The 18,669-nt window shown below is 42.0% G+C and overlaps 2 protein-coding genes across 2 annotated transcripts in view; one reads left to right on the forward strand and one right to left on the reverse strand.

The window, feature by feature from the left end:
- Nucleotides 1–18,669, forward strand: part of Scp2 (Sarcoplasmic calcium-binding protein 2) — a 43,906-nt gene that overhangs the window by 2,750 nt on the left and 22,487 nt on the right. The window contains exon 2 of the mRNA XM_069323749.1: nucleotides 16,034–16,086. The gene's annotated coding sequence lies outside the window, so the exon portion shown is untranslated. The remainder of the gene's footprint in view (nucleotides 1–16,033; nucleotides 16,087–18,669) is intronic.
- Nucleotides 12,353–16,388, reverse strand: LOC138364369 (protein LIAT1-like). Its single transcript, XM_069323981.1, has 2 exons — nucleotides 16,295–16,388; nucleotides 12,353–12,933 (listed from the first exon to the last, which is right to left on the reverse strand). Exons 1-2 carry the CDS (start codon nucleotides 16,386–16,388, stop codon nucleotides 12,353–12,355), a joined length of 675 nt encoding a protein of 224 aa, XP_069180082.1.

Here is an 18,669-nt window from a genome sequence, read left to right on the forward strand (position 1 = left end):
CGTAACTCTGGGACAAGCCTCGTCGCAAACCTCTGAACCTTCTCCAGTTTCCTTATGTGTTTCTTCAGGTGGGGGCTCCATGATGGCGCGGCATACTCTAAGACTGGCCTCACGTAGGCAGTGTAAAGAGCCCTAAAGGCCTCCTCATTTAGGTTTCTGAATGAAGTTCTAATTTTTGCCAGTGTAGAGTACGCTGCTGTCGTTATCCTATTTATATGTGCCTCAGGAGTTAGATTAGGTGTCACATCCACTCCCAGGTTTCTTTCCCGAATCGTTACAGGTAAGCAGTTCCCCTTCATTGTGTACTGTCCCTTTGGTCGTCTATCACCTGATCCCATTTCCATAACTTTACATTTACTCGTGTTGAACTCCAGTAGCCATTTCTCTGACCATCTCTGCAACCAGTTTAAGTCCTCTTGGAGGATCCTACAATCCTCATCTGTCATAACTCTTCTCATTAATTTTGCGTCATCTGCAAACATTGACATGTAGGATTCTACTCCTGTAAACATATCATTTACGTAAATTAGAAAGAGGATTGGTCCCAGCACCGATCCTTGAGGTACTCCACTCGTTACTGTTCGCCAGTCCGACTTCTCGCCCCTTACCATTACCCTCTGGCTCCTTCCTGTTACGTAGTTCCTTACCCATGCTAGGGCCTTCCTGCCTCTCAAGTTTGTATAGCAGTCTTATGTGCGGTACTGTATCAAAGGCCTTTTGGCAGTCAAGAAATATGCAGTCTGCCCAGCCTTCTCTGTCCTGCCTTATCCTTGTTACTTTATCATAGAATTCCAGAAGGTTTGTTAGGCATGATTTCCCTGTCCAGAACCCATGTTGGTGCTTGTTTACAAACTCACTGCTCTCCAGGGTGCTCAACAAGTCTTAGCCTAATTATTCTTTCAAGTATTTTGCAGGAGATGCTTGTCAGTGATACAGGTCTGTAGTTAAGTGCCTCCTCCCTATCACCTTTCTTCAAAATCGGTACGACATTTGCCTCCTTCCAGCAACTGGGCTGGAAGGAGGCAACTCCAACTCCCGACATAAGTGACTCATTAAAGATCATTGCCAGAGGCATGCTGAGGGCCTGCGCTGCCTCTTTTAGTATCTACGGTGATACTTTGTCTGGTCCAACTGCTTTAGTTGCATCCAGTGTTGTCAACTGTTTCATTACCTCCCCTGCTGTCACCTCTATATCTGATAGTCTTTCATCTAGGGTAATCTCTTCTAACAATGGGAGCTGCTCAGGCTCGGTTGTGAACACTCCATGGAAACTGGCATTCAGTACCTCGCAGATTTCCTTGTCACATACTGTATATGCCCGCTCTGTTTTCTTCAGAAGTCTTGTCACTTGGTCATTCACCGACATCTTCCTTCTTATATGGTTATGTAGTAATTTAGGTAGTTTTTTCGCCTTGATTGCAATATCATTCTCATAATTTCTTTCCGACACTCGTCTTATGTTAATGTAATCGTTCCTAGCTCTGTTACATCTCTTCCTGTTGTTCTCTGTCCTTTGTCTTCTGTACTTCCTCCACTCCCGCCTGCTTCTCACCTTTGCTTCCTGACACTGTCTATTAAACCATGGGTTATTATATTCCCTCCTGCTTTTTTCCTTTACTGTTGTAGTAAATCTCTCTTCAGCCTCCTTGCATTTCCATATGACTTGGTTCATCATTGCATGTGTGTGTGTACTCACCTAGTTGTGTTTGCAGGGGTTGAGCTCTGGCTCTTTGGTCCCGCCTCTCAACTGTCAATCAACTGGTGTGCAGATTCCTGAGCCTATTGGGCTCTATCATATCTATATTTGAAACTGTATGGAGTCAGCCTCCACCACATCACTACTTAATGCATTCCATTTGTTAACTACCCTGACACTGAAAAAATTCTTTCTAACGTCTCTGTGGCTCATTTGGGTACTACGTTTCCACCTGTGTCCCCTTGTTCGTGTTCCACCCGCGCTAAAGAGTTTGTCTTTGTCCACCCTGTCAATTCTCTGATATCTAGAAGTTGATATCACACCAAACCTGTCTCCTGAAGCCCACATAAAAAGAATAACGTCTGCGGCATATGCGAGGCTGGCTAACATCAGAACAGCCTTCAGGAACCTGTGTAAGGAATCATTCAGAATCTTGTACACCACATATGTAAGACCAATCCTGAAGTATGCGGCCCCAGCATGGAGCCCGTACCTTGTCAAGCACAAGACGAAGCTGGAAAAAGTTCAGAGGTATGCCACTAGACTAGTCCCAGAACTAAGAGGCATGAGTTACGAGGAAAGGCTGCGGGAAATGCACCTTACGACACTGGAAGACAGAAGAGTAAGGGGAGACATGATCACTACCAACAAAATTCTCAGAGGAATTGACAGGGTAGACAAGGATAAACTATTCAACACTGGTGGTACGCGAACAAGGGGACACAGGTGGAAACTGAGTACCCACATGAGCCACAGGGACGTTAGAAAGAACTTTTTCAGTGTCAGAGTAGTTAACGGATGGAATGCATTAGGCAGTGATGTGCTGGAGGCTGACTCCATACACAGTTTCAAATGTAGATATGATAGAGCCCAGTAGGCTCAGAAATCTGTACACCAGTTGATTGACAGTTGAGAGGCGGGACCAAAGAGCCAGAGCTCAACCCCCGCAAGCACAGCCAAGTGAGTACACAACAATGTACAAGACACACACACACACACACACACACACACACACACACACACACACACACACACACACACACACACACACACACACACACACACACACACACACACACACACACACACATACACACACACACACACACACACACACACACACACACACACACACACACACACACACACACACACACACACACACACACACACACATACACACACACACACACACATACACACACACACACACACACACACACACACACACACACACACACACACACACACACACACACACACACACACACACACACACACACACACACACAGGAACAACCATTTACCGCAGCAAGTGGAGGGGCGAGGAAATGCCCCAGAGCGCCATTGGCTACCGCTTGGCTCTTAGATTTAAAGGTGTGAGGCCCGAGCCATTTGGGCCTTGACTTCCACACACCTGCACCACTGTCATGTCCTCAAGCACCGGCCACACCGTGGAGTGTGGCCGGCACTGCCCGGGAACACTTTGGTTGTAAAGTCCTTAATGCTCTGGAAATTATGCATGATGTGCTGCCCGAAATCTTAGCGAAGTATCCAAAATTTGCTTACTGTAGGTAAGGCATGCACATGACTGTAAAGCTGCCGCCCAGTTGGGTGGGTGTGGAGCAGATGACTGTAAAGCTGCCGCCCAGTTGGGTGGGTGTGGAGCAGATGACTGTAAAGCTGCCGCCCAGTTGGGGGTGGAGCACATGACTGTAAGCTGCCGCCCAGTTGGGTGGGTTGTGGGGGCAAGACTAGTAACTGTGTGACTCACCATAGATGTAAAGTGCCTTGTATAGTGACTGTTGTGAGCCTCTTGTTGAATCACTTGTTACACAAAAGATTATTGATGTGTGTATTTGTGTAGGTGATTGAATATATATGTATATATATGAATACGTATATATATGAATACGTATATATATGTACATGTATGTATGAGTGTGTACATGTATACATAACATTAATAATTGTGTAACTAGCGTCAAAAGATTGTTATTTGCTGAGCTAAACGAACTAGAGGGTTCGATTATGTGCCTCTGTAACCCTTTACTCCACCACCCACAGGATGGGTATGGGGTGCATAATAAAGAAAAAAATTGAAATTGAATTGAAATTATGCTCACTACGTTCATCTAACAAAAAAAAATAAAAAGTTTCAATACATTGAATATATTTTTATTACACAAAATTCTGAATTCAATGGAAAACTGTATTAAAATTAAAATTATATGTGGTGTAATGTATTATAAAGTGTTGCTATTAAATGTATCCCTTTAGCTCTCAATGTCGATAGATAACAATGTTAAATAGATAAAAATGTAGAATAGATATAAATGTAGCTGGTCTATTGGTCCATATAAATCAGGTCTTATTTATATTCATAAATTCATGTGCCTTCCGTTTAAAGTACTCCAATCATTCTACGTATATAATGTACCCAGATAATTGGTTCTAAAGATCTCAAAAAAAAACTCTATTTCCCTAGATCTCAGATCTCTATTTCCAAAACTGCAGCGTTTCTTACATGTCTTTACTAAATCTAAACTTGATTGCCAAATTCTTCATCAAAATATTGAATGTAAACGCAGACTTAATTGACAAAAAAAGGGGCAATCAACAGAATAAGGTCTGTGAAGCGACGCTAAAAAAATAGCATTTAGGGAAACAAAAACTGACACGAAATAATTTATAATGAATAATATATAATGAATGCAGAGATTCATGACTATAATGATGTCATGAAATATAAGAGAGACCGCGAAGTGCAATGCCAATCATCAAATGATAGTTGAGCTCACATAAGAATAATCAAAGGTTGTGTACTTGTAATATTTCCGACAGGTTTCCACCACAGGAGAACTAAATACAGCAGTGATATGATAATAAGAATCATGTTAATTAATTAATAATTAATTATTATATATATATATATATATATATATATATATATATATATATATTATTAAATATGACCGAAAAAGTAAGATTAATAATTCTAACACGAATTTTCTCAATCTTTCGTACATTTCTTTTCACTGTTGGAGGTAAATCAAAAATCAATTCTCCAAAATTCATTTTTTTTATTTCTAGTCTGACGCGACACGAGCGCGTTTCGTAAAACTTATTACATTTTCAAAGACTTTAGTTTACAAATACACAACTGAATAGAACTTACGCATCTCCGATTTTATATCTACATTTGAGTGAGGTGGATGGGGTGAGGTGGCATTAATAGGGTATTAATTTCATCAACACAAGACAGAACACGAAACAATGGGTATTGAATAGAAGTGTTTGTAGAAAGCCTATTGGTCCATATTTCTTGATGCTTCTATATTGGAGCGGAGTCTTGAGGTGGGTAGAATATAGTTGTGCATTAATTGGCTGTTGATTGCTGGTGTTGACTTCCTGATGTGTAGTGCCTCGCAAACGTCAAGCCGCCTGCTATCGCTGTATCTATCGATGATTTCTGTGTTGTTTACTAGGATTTCTCTGGCGATGGTTTGGTTGTGGGAAGAGATTATATGTTCCTTAATGGAGCCCTGTTGCTTATGCATCGTTAAACGCCTAGAAAGAGATGTTGTTGTCTTGCCTATATACTGTTTTTTTTGGAGCTTACAGTCCCCAAGAGGGCATTTGAAGGCATAGACGACGTTAGTCTCTTTTAAAGCGTTCTGTTTTGTGTCTGGAGAGTTTCTCATGAATAGGCTGGCCGTTTTTCTGGTTTTATAGTAAATCGTCAGTTGTATCCTCTGATTTTTGTCTGTAGGGATAACGTTTCTATTAACAATATCTTACAGGACCCTTTCCTCCGTTTTATGAGCTGTGGAAAAGAAGTTCCTGTAAAATAGTCTAATAGGGGGTATAGGTGTTGTGTTAGTTGTCTCTTCAGAGGTTTCATGGCGTTTCACTTTCCTTCTTATGATGTCTTCGACGAAACCATTGGAGAAGCCGTTGTTGACTAGGACCTGCCTTACCCTACAGAGTTCCTCGTCGACTTGCTTCCATTCTGAGCTGTGGCTGAGAGCACGGTCGACATATGCGTTAACAACACTCCTCTTGTACCTGTCTGGGCAGTCGCTGTTGGCATTTAGGCACATTCCTATGTTCGTTTCCTTAGTGTAGACTGCAGTGTGGAAACCTCCGCTCTTTTCCATGACTGTTACATCTAGAAAGGGCAGCTTCCCATCCTTTTCCATCTCGTAAGTGAAACGCAACACGGAACTCTGCTCAAATGCCTCCTTCAGCTCCTGCAGATGTCTGACATCAGGTACCTGTGTAAAAATGTCGTCAACATACCTGCAGTATATGGCCGGTTTCAAGTTCATGTCGACTAGGACTTTTTGCTCGATGGTACCCATGTAGAAGTTTGCAAACAGGACACCTAGGGGAGAACCCATGGCGACCCCATCTACTTGCTTATACATGTGCCCATCCGGTCTCAAGAAGGGTGCCTCTTTAGTACAAGCTTGGAGTAGTTTCCTCAGAATATTCTCTGGTATGTCAAGAGGAGTACAGGCTGGATCACGATACACTCTGTCGGCTATCATCCCGATTGTCTCGTCCACAGGTACGTTGGTAAACAGCGATTCTACGTCCAACGAGGCTCTTATCCCTGTGGCCCGTGTGCCCCGCAGTAAGTCAACAAATTCCTTTGGAGACTTCAGGCTGAAGGCGCAAGGAACATAAGGAGTCAGCAGGTCGTTGAGTCGCTTTGCCAGTCTGTACGTGGGTGTGGGTATCTGGCTAATGATTGGCCGAAGTGGGTTTCCAGGCTTGTGCGTCTTGACATTTCCATACGCATATCCAGGTTTATATTCTCCAATGATCTTTGGCAGGTGGAGTCCGGATTTCTTGGCGTTCACAGTTTCGATTAGTTTGTTGACCTTTGCTTTTAATTCGGCTGTAGTGTCCTTCGTTACCCTTTGGAACTTAGTTTGGTCAGAGTCATAGTTTGGTCATATATATATATATGTATACCTCCGGGGTAATATGTATATTCCCGCGGCAATCCGCGTGGCTGATGTATATTCAATCTCTAATTAACTCTGCGTCTGGACGTTATTGTGTAGCGCAATATTTTTGTTCAACGTGAATATGAACAAAATCCTCAGCCGCTTATGTGAGTATTATGGTGCTGTAATGGTTGTGTTGTTAGAGTATGTGCTGGTGCTAATGGCTGGTTGGGTGGTGGAGGGGAGGGGGGGTGTGGTGGTGTGGTTGGGTGGTGGGGGGGAGGGGGGTGGTGGTGTGGTTGGTGGTGGTGGTGGTGGTGGTGGTATGTGTGGTTGTGGTGGTGTGGTGGTAATGGTGGTGGTAGCCAATTAATGCACAACTATATTCTACCCACTTCAAGACCCCGAACCAATATGGAAGCAGCAAGAGGAAGTATGGGCCACTAGGCCCTCTGCAGTTACTTCCATTCTTATATTCTCATATCCAAGTCATACCCATAGTTTCGTATTCTGTCTTCTGTTTCACCTCACCCAAAACTTTTGTGCCATATCACCTCACCTAAAAACGAGTATAAGTATGAATGTATTTTGTGTGTAAATTAAGTCTTTGAAAATGTAATAAGGAATTACGAAACGCTTTTAGACGTCAGACTAGGAATAAAAAGAATGAATTTTGGAGAGTTACTTTATTAATTACCCTCGACAGTGAAGAACGTAAGAAATATTGAGAAGATTCGTGTTAGAATTATCAACCTTACCCTTTCGAGTCATATTCAACAACATATATATATATATATATATAGTATATATATATATATATATATATATATATATATATATATATATATATATATATATATATGTCGTACCTAGTAGCCAGAACGCACTTCTCAGCCTACTATGCAAGGCCCGATTTGCCTAATAAGTCAAGTTTTCCTGAATTCATATATTTTCTCCAATTTTTTTCTTATGAAATGATAAAGCTACCCATTTCATTATGTATGAGGTCAATTTTTTTTTATTGGAGTTAAAATTAACGTAGATATATGACCGAACCTAACCAACCCTACCTAACCTAACCTAACCTGTCTTTATAGGTTAGGTTCGGTTAGGTAGCCGAAAAAGGTAGGTTAGGTTAGGTTAGGTAGGTTAGGTAGTCGAAAAAACATTAATTCATGAAAACTTGGCTTATTATGCAAATCGGGCCTTGCATAGTAGGCTGAGAAGTGCGTTCTGGCTACTAGGTACGACATATATATATATATATATATATATATATATATATATATATATATATATATATATATATATATATATATATATATACATATATATATATATATATATATATATATATATATATATATATATATATATATATATATATATATATATATATATATAACTGAAAACTCACACCCCAGAAGTGACTCGAACCCATACTCCCAGAAGCAACGCAACTGGTATGTACAAGACGCCTTAATCCACTTGACCATCACGACCGGACATAATGAGGTGATAGCCGAGGCTATTTGAACCACCCCACCGCCGGCACTCGGATAGTAATCTTGGGCATAGCATTTTACCAAATCACCTCATTCTTTGGGGCACACGTGAGGAACACAAATGCGAAACCTTCTGGGGTGTGAGTTTTCAGTTGCATATTGTCCTGGGGACCATTCAGGCTTGTTCGCATATATATATATATATATATATATATATATATATATATATATATATATATATATATATATATATATATATATATATATATATATATATATATATATATATATATATATTATTAAATATGACCGAAAAAGTAAGATTAATAATTCTAACACGAATTTTCTCAATCTTTCGTACATTTCGTTTCACTGTTGGAGGTAAATAAAAAATCAATTCTCCAAAATTCATTTTTATTTCTAGTCTGAAGCGACACGAGCGCGTTTCGTAAAACTTATTACATTTTCAAAGACTTTAGTTTACAAATACACACCTGAATAGAACTTACGCATCTCCGATTTTATATCTACATTTGAGTGAGGTGGATGGGGTGAGGTGGCATTAATAGGGTATTAATTTCATCAACACAAGACAGAACACGAAACAATGGGTATTGAATAGAAGTGTTTGTAGAAAGCCTATTGGTCCATATTTCTTGTTGACTTCTTGATGTGTAGTGCCTCGCAAACGTCAAGCCGTTTGCGAGGCACTACACATCAAGAAGTCAACACCAGCAATCAACAGCCAATTATTGCACAACTACATTCTACCCACCTCAAGACTCCGCTCCAATATAGAAGCATCAAGAAATATGGACCAATAGGCTTTCTACAAACACTTCTATTCAATATCCATTGTTTCGTGTTCTGTCTTGTGTTGATGAAATTAATACCACATCTTGTTCTGTCTTGTGTTAATGCCACATCACCCCTTCCACCTCACTCAAATGTAGATATAAAATCGGAGATGCGTAAGTTCTATTCAGTTGTGTATTTGTGAACTAAAGTCTTTGAAAATGTAATAAGTTTTACGAAACGCGCTCGTGTCGCGTCAGACTAGAAATAAAAATGAATTTTGGAGAATTGATTTTTGATTTACCTCCAACAGTGAAACGAAATGTACGAAAGATTGAGAAAATTCGTGTTAGAATTATTAATCTTACTTTTTCGGTCATATTTAATAATATATGTCTACAGGAAAGACTGCTACCAAAATATACTAATATATATATATATATATATATATATATATATATATATATATATATATATATATATATATATATATATATATATATATATATATATATATATATATATATATATATATGATGAAATGTATATCAGTGAAATATTCACATCTTTTATTTTTTATTTTTTCAATGTTTTTCATTTCGTTTTTTCTTAACTGTGCTTCTTAATTGTCAATGATGGAAACATCAGATCATTTGATGTTCCCATTTATCTGATGGGAACATCAGATCATTTGGGAAGGTATCGGACGAGGGAGTGGGGAATGGTGGGGAGGACGAGGGGACGAGGACTGCTAGTTATATATAAAATCTCAACAACATATTACAAAGAAAACGAGAATTCTTGTGTGAACACCAGAGTCGAGGTGTCGGAGCCGTTCACATCTCGTAGCGTTGTAAGTATTGAGACACTTGCCCAACATGTGGAGTTGCAGCATCTTACATGCATCTGGCCTAAGAGGCCGACATGTGCTCACAGATATGGTGTTTCGTGAGGTATTTCCCACGTAGCGAACATTACACTTCGAACATTTATGATGGTAAACAAGTCTAGATCATAGCTGTAAATATTTTCCAACGGTGTAGGAGTTAGTAAACACCGGCTGAAAACTAATATGTGGATAAGTATGTCTTAGAATTATGTATATACTTGAATGTATAATATATTACAAAGTTCCTTTCTAATATAATAGATAAAAATACGCAGATATGGAAGTTTAACATAATGTTGTTCCATTTTATTTTTGTTTCAAATTCTATATTTTTTTTATTAATAATAAAGTTCAATTATCATTGTCAATTTTTTTATATATATCCAAATATATAATGGCGAAAAATCTTATGTCCAAATTAACCCTGGCCCAAATTTCATGCCAGAATGAGCATGTCCGAATTTCCCTATCAAAATCACACAGGCCAAACCACCGTGTCGGAGCTCCCGTGTACGAATCACCTTGTTTAAATCAGCGTGTCCAAATGTGGCCACAGTCATTCCGATTCACTGGAACTATTTTTTTCGGGAGGATAATTGCCAATTCTGATTTAGTCATTTTTGTTTGTTGGTTAGTGGGTATTGGTCCGTGTGTTGAGGCAGAGGTAACGGAAGCACTTTTAGCAGTATGTTGGTGGGGTGGGGGGGGGGTATGTTGGGGGGGTGGGGGGTATTTTGGCGGGGAGGGGGGTATGTTGGCGGGGTGGGGGTATGTTGATGGGGTGGGGGGTATGTTGGCGGGGTGGGGGTATGTTGGCGGGGTGGGGGGTATGTTGGCAGGGTGGGGGTAAGTTGGTGGGGTGGGGGGTTTGTTGGAGGGGTGGGGGTCATGTAGGAGTGGTGGGGGTTTGTCATATTAACTACACCATTGAGTCACTGTCGTGCCATGGTAACAATATACAAAATACCAATTTTAACCCAATTTTTCATACTCAACTTAATATCATTTCATATAATTGCTTACCCCTCCCACCACTTACTCCATCTTCCACTTTAAATTAAGCTTTACTCCCATAATGGCTCAACCAGGCAATTGAGTCTCTGAGAGGGCGCAGGCCTTTCAATAGACGTCGCCCAAGTCTTTTGTTGAAGGGGGCCCTAATGGAGCGACCATTGGCGTCTAATACCTTCACTTCCTGGCATGCCCTTGGTGTTAGCAGGGTGGTTCTTTAATGACCCTTAACGTGTGGAATTGCCTCCCTGTGATACATTCTGACTCCCCACCACAGCTCCCTTGATCATAACGCCTTGCTAAGCTTCACTACATCTTCCTCCCTCAAGAATTTACCTCTATGGGTTGACTTAAATGACTACTAAAGACCTGGGGCCAGATTCACGAAAGCAGTTACGCAAGTTCTTACGAACGTGTACATCTTTCCTCAATCTTTGACGACTTTGGTTACATTTATTAAACAGTTTACAAGCATTAAAACTTGCCAATCAACTGTTGTTATTGTTATAAACAGCCTCCTGGTGCTTCGGAGCTCATTAACTGTTTAATAAATGTAAACAAAGCCGCCAAAGATTGAGAAAAGATGTACAGGTCCGTAAGTGTTTGCGTCAGTGCTTTCGTGAATCTGGCGCCTGTTTTCCTCAATCGTTATTATACAAATTACACTGGCACTTCTGGAATTTAAGCGTCTCGTTCGTGATTGGCTAATGACACAAAGACGTTTAAATGTCTGTTACATGATTAGCTAATGAAAAGGAATTTAAATATCTTGTATATGATTGGCTAGTGACTCTAAATGGTCTTCAAGGCAATTGAACCTCTCTTAGAACTGGTCATAATCCCATTGTGTAAACTACACAATTATAGTTAGTATTTGTGTGAAGATCTGTGTACGTATTCGATTCATGTGTACATATATAGACCATCTGCACATTGGGTCCATGTGCACATATATATATATATATATATATATATATATATATATATATATATATATATATATATATATATATATATACATATATAGTCCATGTGTACATGAGACCCCATGTGCACTTTTAGTTCACTCGTACACAGGGTTCACACGAGACACGATGCTGGCATTTGAGTTTGTGTACACATACACTGTGTGTGTGTGTGTGTGTGTGTGTGTGTGTGTGTGTGTGTGTGTGTGTGTGTGTGTGTGTGTGTGTGTGTGTGTGTGTGTGTGTGTGTGTGTGTTACAGACCAACAGTACTGTTGCCAGCAGACAACACTAGCAGGCTAACAGTACTGTTGCCAGCAGACACAACGGCCAGGGGGGGGGGGGTGGAAACAGTACCTTGACTGCTGGGGAAATTTCCTCCAGTTCAATCTCCCTCCCTCTGAGGCTAAATCTCCCTCACCCCTCAGTAACTGTCCCTCACATTCTCTCACTTTCTCCCTCACAACATTTTACATTTTCTCTCCCCTCATTTACATCTTAATAGGACAGCGTTGAAAGCCTGAAATCAATGGCTTATACGAGCGGCAGCAGGTGTGGTAGTGTGTTGGAGAGGTGGGCAGGTGGGCTGTTTATACCAGCCACAGCTGGAGGTGGGCTGTTTATACCAGCCACAGCTGGAGGTGGGCTGTTTATACCAGCCACAGCTGGAGGTGGGCTGTTTATACCAGCCACAGCTGGAGGTGGGCTGTTTATACCAGCCACAGCTGGAGGTGGGCTGTTTATACCAGCCACAGCTGGAGGTGGGCTGTTTATACCAGCCACAGTTGGAGGTGGGCTCTTTATACCAGCCACAGCTGGAGGTGGGCTGTTTATACCAGCCACAGCTGGAGGTGGGCTGTTTATACCAGCCACAGCTGGAGGTGGGCTCTTTATACCAGCCACAGCTGGAGGTGGGCTGTTTATACCAGCCACAGCTGGAGGTGGGCTCTTTATACCAGCCACAGCTGGAGGTGGGCTGTTTATACCAGCCACAGCTGGAGGTGGGCTGTTTATACCAGCCACAGCTGGAGGTGGGCTGTTTATACCAGCCACAGCTGGAGGTGGGCTGTTTATACCAGCCACAGCTGGAGGTGGGCTCTTTATACCAGCCACAGCTACATAATACCATACATAATTGTGGCCGAATTATCCCTCAGAGAAAGTCCAACCACTTGGGCTGGACGGTAGAACGACGGTCTCGCTTCATGCAGGTCGGCGTTCAATCCCCCGACCGTCCACAAGTGGTTGGGCACCATTCATTTTTCCGCCGTCCCATCCCAAATCCTTATCCTGACCCCTCCCAAGGGATATATATATATATCCCTTGGGAGGGGTCAGGATAAGGATTTGGGATGGGACGGGGGGAAGGAATGGTGCCCAACCACTTGTGGGAGGTTGGGGGGATTGAACGCCGACCTGCATGAAGCGAGACTGTCGTTCTACCGTCCAGCTCAAGTGGTTGGCCAAGACTGTGACAAGAAGAAGAGAAGAGGGTAAAGAGCTTTACATAAAGGCGAGTACTAGAAGGTCACTGGCGGTTACCTTGCCATGTTTTCGGGGCTCAACGTCCCCGCGGCCCGGTCCTCGGCCAGGCTTCCTCGTTGCTAGACCGGTCAACAAGACTGTTGGACGCGGCTTCTCGCAGCCTGACGCATGAATCACAGCCTGGTTGATCAGATATCTTAGGTCAGAGAACTCTTCGAGAGAACGGGAAATAAAACCAAGAGACAAAACAACACAAGGAGCAATAAACCATACAACCAACCGATGCAAAAAAAAAAAAAAAAAAAAAAAAAAAAAAAAAAAAAATTTGTTTCCGTTCACTTGAGATAAAGACGCCGTTTTCCTTAACGATCAACAAGGCTCTTAACACCCCGCTGGCAACTCTTATGTCAACCCAAACCTATTCATGTATTTGTCTAGCCTACGCTTGAAACAATCCACCGATCCTCCGTATATTATTTTACCCGGTAATTAGTTCCATACATCAATACCTTTCAGCGTTGACGCTCATTAGCCAGACGAAACGTCACTTTTACGCTGCTTAAACTCCCACTAGAACCCCGTTTTTTTGACGATGTGGTCAATGACATCAACATAGTGTGTGTTAAACGTTTGGGCTAATTACCAGAGAATATAGAACGGATCCTTCTATATACGTTTCTCTCAGTCTGTGTGCAGTATCCATCACCCAACAAGCTGGTGAAACACCTCCCGGCAACGTCCCAGCGACATTTGATGTCAAAATAAAATATACGTTATAAGGCTGGGCATTATAGGGAACTTGAGAGCGGCCATCTTGGTCACTGGATATATATACACGTGGTGATAATATTCACTTTCACTCTGAGAGTGTAAAGTTCTGTCCCGAGCCACGCTAGCACTCTGTCGTCTCACGCTATCACCCTCAGCACACTAGATCATCGCAACTCCTCACACTACCACGTCTAGCAAACTACCTTGCTTAGCATGCTAGTTACCACGCTTAGTACACTAACAAACTTGCTTCCCACACTATCACGCTTCTCACAGAGAGAGAGATACAGAGAGAGAGAGATAGAGACAGAGACAGAGACAGAAACAGAGACAGAGATAGAGACAGACAGAGACAGACAGACAGACACAGACACAGACAGTCACACAGATGCATTGCTATTTTTGCTGCTCTCGAGAGCTCCCCAAAGTTCTTATCTCCACACTAAGATATAACTTTAAGACAGTTCCTAAATACCAACTGACTTCTGTTAGCAGCCGGTTAAACGTGAAGCTCAGGGGTCAGGGGTCAGGAGTCAGGGGTCAGGGGTCAAGGGTCAGGGAGTCAGGGGTCAGGAGTCAAGGGTCAGGGGGTCAGGAGTCAGGGGGTCATGAGTCAGCGGTCAGGAGCCAAGGGTCAGGAGTCAGGGGGTCAGGAGTCAGGGGTCAGGAGTCAGGGGGTCAGGAGTCAGGGGGTCAGGAGTCAGGGGTCAGGAGTCAGGGGTCAGGGGGTCAAGGGTCAGGGGGTCAGGAGTCAGGGGGTCAGGAGTCAGGGGTCAGGAGTCAGGGGTCAGGGGTCAGGGGTCACTGATCTAACCTTTCAGGTCATGCTGGGACAGAAGGTACTTGACATACTGCATCACTTTAGATATGAGAGGCGTGGTTATACCCTGCCTCCCAGTCGGTATACTCTACCTGGTATATCTCCACTGAAAAGCTCTGAAATACTGTGATTAACGAATGAAAATATAGTTTCAATTATAATGTTTGTATAGAGTATAGACTATAGAGAGAATATATTATGTAGTCTTCAGATAGAGACAGACAGACAGAAATAGAGTCCAGCTCAAGGTCAGTATGGACTGGACCGGTATACCCAACCTCTTGGAGGCTCGGGGATTGAACGCAGACCTGCATGAAATGAGATTGTCGCTTTGATACTTTTAATGGGTCTGAAGCTTGTGGCTAAGAGACTTGTTTCGCTAAAGCGCACATTTAGCACCTTCGGAGGCAGAAGGGAAAATTGAATATAGTCACCAAGACAGCAGCATATATTTGATTCATTATATACAACTATATTGCTCACCTGGCCGTCATCCCTATATATAAAATGAAAATAAGAATATATATTTATAATGAACAGTATAAAAGAAAAGGCGTACATTGTTCTACACAGGCCTTCACGACTCTGTTTTCATTCACGTATCTGCCTGCTGGACGTGTATATGTGTGTGTGTGTGTGTGTGTGTGTGTGTGTGTGTGTGTGTGTGTGTGTGTGTGTGTGTGTGTGTGTGTGTGTGTGTGTGTGTGTGTGTGTATGTGTGTGTATGTGTGTGTGTGTGTGTGTGTGTGTGTGTGTGTGTGTGTGTGTGTGTGTGTGTTTATGTGTGTGTATGTGTGTGTGTGTGTGTGTGTGTGTGTGTGTGTGTGTGTGTGTGTGTGTGTGTGTGTGTGTATGTGTGTGTGTGTGTGTGTGTGTGTGTGTGTGTGTGTGTGTGTGTGTGTGTGTGTGTGTGTGTGTGTGTGTGTGTGTGTGTGTGTGTGAATCTGTCTCCCCCACCCCCTCCCCTCCTCTGTTCTGCTGCACAATTTTCATCTGCCTCTCAATTCCCCCCCTCCCCCCTCCATGGAGTGGAAGGTAGAGCGACGGCTATGTTTCCTGCGGGGCGGAGTTCGATCCCTCTGCATATCCAGCAGCCTATATTTTCGACCTTTAACGTTGTCTGTCCTGTTGCTCCACAGATGTGAATGGCAGCGGAGAGATCGACGAGAAGGACTTGGAAATCGCCATACAGGTTAGTTGGTGGAGTTGCCATGTTGCCATACAGGTTAGTTGGTGGAGTTGCCATGTTGCCATACAGGTTAGTTGGTGGAGTTGCCATGTTGCCATACAGGTTAGTTGGTGGAGTTGCCATATAGGTTAGTTGGTGGAGTTGCCATGTTGCCATACAGGTTAGTTGGTGGAGTTGCCATGTTGCCATACAGGTTAGTTGGTGGAGTTGCCATATAGGTTAGTTGGTGGAGTTGCCATGTTGCCATACAGGTTAGTTGGTGGAGTTGCCATGTTGCCATACAGGTTAGTTGGTGAAGTTGCCATGTTGCCATACAGGTTAGTTGGTGGAGTTGCCATATAGGTTAGTTGGTGGAGTTGCCATGTTGCCATACAGGTTAGTTTTTGGAGTTGCCATGTTGCCATATAGGTTAGTTGGTGGAGTTGCCATGTTGCCATACAGGTTATTTTTTGGAGTTGCCATGTTGCCATATAATTTAGTTGGTGGAGTTGTCATGTTGCCATACAGGTTAGTTGGTGGAGTTGCCATGTTGCCATATAGGTTAGTTGGTGGAGTTGCCATACAGGTTAGTTGGTGGAGTTGTCATGTTGCCATACAGGTTAGTTGGTGGAGTTGCCATGTTGCCATACAGGTTAGTTGGTGGAGTTGCCATGTTGCCATACAGGTTAGTTGGTGGAGTTGTCATGTTGCCATACAGGTTAGTTGGTGGAGTTGCCATGTTGCCATACAGGTTAGTTGGTGGAGTTGCCATGTTGCTTTACAGGTTAGTTGGTGGAGTTGTCATGTTGCCATACAGGTTAGTTGGTGGAGTTGTTTGTTGGTGGCGCTGTCATGTTGCCATTCATCCTAGTTGGTGGAGTTGTCATGTTGCCGTGTTGGGAATCCATTGTTAATCTGTGTTCAAAGATGAGTATACAACTTACATGTACTCGCTTCCGATATTTCTAGAAGCGATAGAAGCGATATTTCTGGTTATCACCTCCAGAAATTTTCCCTCAATCGACGTTAAACTTACTGGAGAATGGTTAGAGGCCACAATGATCAATTTATATTTTAAATTGAGTTTAATTTAAAATTTAAATTTAAAATTTAATATTAAATTAAATTAAATTTAAATTGGGACTACGTTGGCAACCCTCCATGACCTTTATGCCGTGATTCAGTTTAGTGATTTTATTGATTAAACTAGACAAGGGCTGACTATACGAATCAGAATAAGAAGCATAACCTATAACAACTTCCACAACTCGTAATAGTTATAACGGGACTCTTCGGGTATATAACAGTTGTAGACATTAAATGAATAACGTATAAAATATAACGTATAACGTATCCCTAAAGTTATGTTAAAACAGATGCATCTTTTGGTGACCTGTTTGCCTTAAGACTTTCTGTTTATTTAATAACTTATTTTCTAGTAGTTATTAGCTAAATTAGCTAATTGGCCCTCACTGACTCGGTAAATTAGATAACGACCGGCCAATTTTCAGCCTTTTCTGTGGTAACATTTGAGGTTAATTACCTTTTGTAAAATATTCTTCATTTCATCTCTTATTATCTGTTTGATGAGGTGATTATGACCAAGTTCTTGGTCTTCTTAAATGTGGGTGAGCACATTTGCATCAGGTAATTAAGCTCAAGGAGCTCAGTCCTCTTGGCCGTGGGTGAACACTTTAGAACGTGTCTTAACCTTTATGTGTCTTTTGTGTTTCCGATACTTTGATGTGTCTTTTATATTTCCAATAGTTTTATGTGTGTTTTAAATGTGTCCAATAATATGTCTTAGGATTATACTCTGACTATTCCCCCCTCCTTATCTCTCCTCTTTCCACTTCTTCCGTGTCTATCTGTCCCCTTCTGTCCCAGCATCCCTCCCATTAACTCCTACATCTCACCCCTTCTTCCCTTCCCTTTCCTTCCCATCTTTACCAGTGTAGAGGAGGATCAATTAAAAATACCAGCTCCTCTGTTTATTTTTCATTAAGGAATCATTTAACCTGCGATGAACCCCATGTGAGAGAGAGAGTAAGAGAGAGAGAGAGAGAGAGAGAGAGAGAGAGAGAGAGAGAGAGAGAGAGAGAGAGAGAGAGAGAGAGAGAGAGAGAGAGAGAGAGAGAGAGAGAGTAAGAGAGAGAGAGAGAGAGAGAGAGAGAGAGAGAGAGAGAGAGAGAGAGAGAGAGAGAGAGAGAGAGAGAGTAAGAGAGAGAGAGAGAGAGAGAGAGTAAGAGAGAGAGAGAGAGAGAGAGAGAGAGAGAGAGAGAGAGAGAGAGAGAGAGAGAGAGAGAGAGAGAGAGAGAGTAGTGAAAACATTAGTAAAACACTCTTCAATGAAATTGTGTATTTGAGAGTATTTCTTCCAAAGTCTTTATCCTGCTCGTTATTCCTTTTTCTATTCTATCTTTTTATTCTCCTTCCTTCACCTACCATCTTCCCCCCTCTTCCTTACCCCAGTTAGACGAGAGCTAACTACACCATTAACTTTTGTAGTAAATTGTTAATTGTATCTTCTGATTTGTGTCTGTGGGGATAACGTCCCCATTAATAATATCTTTCAGGACACTTTCCTCCGTTTTATGAACCGTCGAA

The sequence above is a fragment of the Procambarus clarkii genome, chromosome 13, assembly GCF_040958095.1.
Source record: "Procambarus clarkii isolate CNS0578487 chromosome 13, FALCON_Pclarkii_2.0, whole genome shotgun sequence".
NCBI lineage: Eukaryota > Metazoa > Arthropoda > Malacostraca > Decapoda > Cambaridae > Procambarus > Procambarus clarkii.